This window comes from Arachis duranensis, chromosome 10, assembly GCF_000817695.3.
Source record: "Arachis duranensis cultivar V14167 chromosome 10, aradu.V14167.gnm2.J7QH, whole genome shotgun sequence".
In the NCBI taxonomy this organism is placed as follows: Eukaryota; Viridiplantae; Streptophyta; class Magnoliopsida; order Fabales; family Fabaceae; genus Arachis; species Arachis duranensis.
In genome coordinates, this window is record NC_029781.3 from 85750710 (window position 1) to 85753925 (window position 3216).

The 3216-nt window shown below is 34.3% G+C and overlaps 1 protein-coding gene across 1 annotated transcript; it reads right to left on the minus strand.

Moving 5' to 3' along the window:
- Window positions 1-85: 85 nt before the first annotated feature.
- Window positions 86-2575, minus strand: LOC127739741 (uncharacterized protein At1g32220, chloroplastic; the record flags this gene model as incomplete). The annotated part of the gene is given in 8 exon segments (XM_052254986.1): window positions 86-128; window positions 350-429; window positions 845-938; window positions 1645-1700; window positions 1796-1851; window positions 1936-2024; window positions 2124-2241; window positions 2341-2575. Coding segments are annotated over 8 exon segments (592 nt in total), but the record flags the coding sequence as incomplete, so codon positions are not given.
- Between the last annotated feature and the right edge of the window lie 641 nt (window positions 2576-3216).

Consider the following 3216-nt stretch of genomic DNA (forward strand, 5'->3'; position numbering starts at 1 on the left):
CTAAGGAAACATCTTTGGAAAAGTCAGACCATAAAGATGGATGAGAATGAAATGTCACTCAGTAATGCCAAGACAGAAAATTTACCACCGTAAGGAAATCTGGTCAGAAGCTCTGTTTCAGCAGCTCTCTACATCAATAAGACAATATATTATTTTAAGGATCATGAAATAAAAAATGGAAATGACCATTTAAATAATTTTGTGTACTCTTGCCTAAAGAGAAGCATATGATATGTTTTATTTTATTCAGTGGAGTTTTACCACAAGGAAAAAAAGTTTCTGGCAAATTTCTTCAATGGATGATATGTTCCTCAAAATATACTTGATGATGAAGAGTTGGACATATTACCTTTCCTTCATAATAACCCCGCAATAAGAAATTAACTACGCCAAAGTCAGCAGCAGAGATATAGACAAATCTTTTAACACCTGCAAAACCACGCATAAATCATCCAAGAACAACGAGTAACATGGACTCTGAAAATGGAAAATAAAACTACTGCATAGTTAGCCAACCACAAATAATGAAAGCAGTTTCTGCAAAAATATATGTAACTGATAGGAAATTGGATGAAAGTGAACCCCTGATATCTGTTGAAGATTAAATAACTGTTATGTATATATACTTCTGTTGGAGTTCAATTGTGAATAGTACATCATTTTCATTTCAATTTATGTTTCTTTAAGTGGAATGTAGCATTCATTCTTATTCTAAGCTCAAGAGAAAGATATTTGCATTTCATGGGCATTGACCCAGCTACTCAAAGCAATAGTAGTAGAAAATAAGGTTGGCAAGAACATAAAAGTATATCAAAAATGACAAATGTTTTGAATCTTCAATTACCTTGATCTGCAGCTGCTCTAATTGCATTGATGTTAGCAGTTCCGTTAATTTTGTACATGTATGAGTTGGAGCCAAAACCGCCAACACATGAGATCTTAGGAAAGAAACATAATTAGCACAATGAACCTATGAATCATGAGGAAAACCAAAGAAGAAAAAGATAAAGCATGATCACAAACATTTACTTCTCCTTTCCATTTCAAACTATGAGCATCTTCGTCTTCTTTTTAAGAGTACTACTTATACCCGCTTCCCCCATCCCTTTGCTATCAAAAGTCAGGACCCACTACTCACACCCCATTATTGTGATTCACGATTGTATTCGTACTTAGTTACACATCCTCTAAAACTGTTCAGTTGTGTCTAATAGTTTGCTACACCCTACAATAGAAAATCCTTTTACAAGAAGAAAGGACAGCCCGGTGCACAAGCATCCCGCATTAATGCGGTAGGGTCCAAGAAAGGACTGCATCCAAAGGGTGTAATATAGGTATCCTAACTGATAATTACATCAGTGTAACTAATTCCAGGACTTGAACCCGTGATCTTGACATCACACAGAGACAACAAGACTGTTTCTCCAGGACTCAAATAAACACTTGAATATAAAAAAAGAACTGCACATATTTCTCTGTTTAGAAACTAGAGTGGTTGGTATTGGATATCTGAGCCACACTGCTATAAAAAATTGATCAAAACAGAGGTGATTCGCACCAAACAGATGAGTTGGCTTTGAGCTTCCTCTTACTTATGATTATCTGTATTTACTAGGCATTTTAACAAGATAAGTGAAAACTTACGACAGCAGTGACCCCATTGAGAGCTTCATTCAACGAATCACCCGAAAGGAGGTTCCCTGTTTACACAAAAACAATTGAGATATATTAGCCCATAATAGCACCGTGAAAAATGCAGAGTCCACAAGGAAAATAAAGAAAGTGAACAGCAGACCTTTATACCAGATGACATTGGTAGCCCATGAATCATGCAAGGATGACCTGCCAGACCTGCAACAAGTAAAACACAAAGTGAGTGGCATGAAATTGCACCAAACAAACAATTCTAATGGGAATGAAAGTGGGATTTGGAACCTGCTAAGACTGGCAACGGACAAACCACGATCTAAGGCTTCTCTACAAATATGTGAGCCAACAAATCCATTGCCTCCCAACACAAGTAACTTGAATTGCATTGAGTACAGATTAGGTTAAACTTACACACACGAAATTAAGTAAAAATAGAGTGAAAATAAATGCCGGTAGTAGAATAGAATGAATACCTTGTCTGTTGGGGGCGGAGGTATGTTTACCGTTTCAGCTTCTTCGACCTTGAAGGGTTCATCAACCTGATTGGAATCGGTGGTGAAACTTCTGGCGATCTTTGACGAGGCAGTTACACTTGAAGGAAAAACAAGCACACAAGTGAGCATAGAAATAATAAATTAGCGAATTGCATCGGTGTGGAACCAAATAGGGAAAAGGGAGAGAGGAAGAGACTTGAGCCTGGAAAAGGAAGGGTTGGAATGGATCAATCGAGAGACTAATGTCCTCATTTGAACCTCGAATGTGGCTGCACTTGCTGGATTCGTTGCTTGGGTTTTGAAATCAGAGTAAACCAAGGCAGAAGCAGAAGAAGAAGCATTAGAGCAGGAAGCAAGAGGAACACATGGCTACTCTAATTTCTGCCACGTCTCTAACCATATGTGGCTTCATTCCAGCCTCATTCATTTTCACTACGCCTTCTCCAGCTAACTAATTAGTAATTACCAATTCCTATAAGCCCAACCCAAACAAAATACCATGCCCAATTACTACATTTTTTTTAACTAAAAGTGTTGGCCCTAATCTTTTGAGTAAAATATTATTTTTGCCCCTTGGACAAGTCAAAGTTGTCCTTAATATTTCAATTGTCTTATTTATCCTGATATTTTAAATTTGACTTAATGTTGTCCTGTCAATAGAGATTCTTTAACAGAATTGACAGAACAAAATTGAGACAATTTTAAAATGTTAGAGACTTACATAGGACGAAAATATTAGGGACAAAAATGATACATAAAAATAAATTTTAATTTAATTTTATCTTTTAATAATATTAATTTTTTTACTGTACATAATATTCAATTATTTTTTAATTACATCTAAATAAATTACATTTAATCACATTACTTTCATTTTAAATAAATTTATTTTTTTATAATTTTAAAGAATTTTGATATATTAGAGACAAAAGGTATAATTTATATTTTATTATATATATTATTTTTTTTTCTTTTCTACAAGTTTATATACTAGTCATTCTACAAACATTTCATGATAACTAAAAATCTTTAAGAGTAAAATTATAAAAAAATTAATTTATTTAAAATGAAA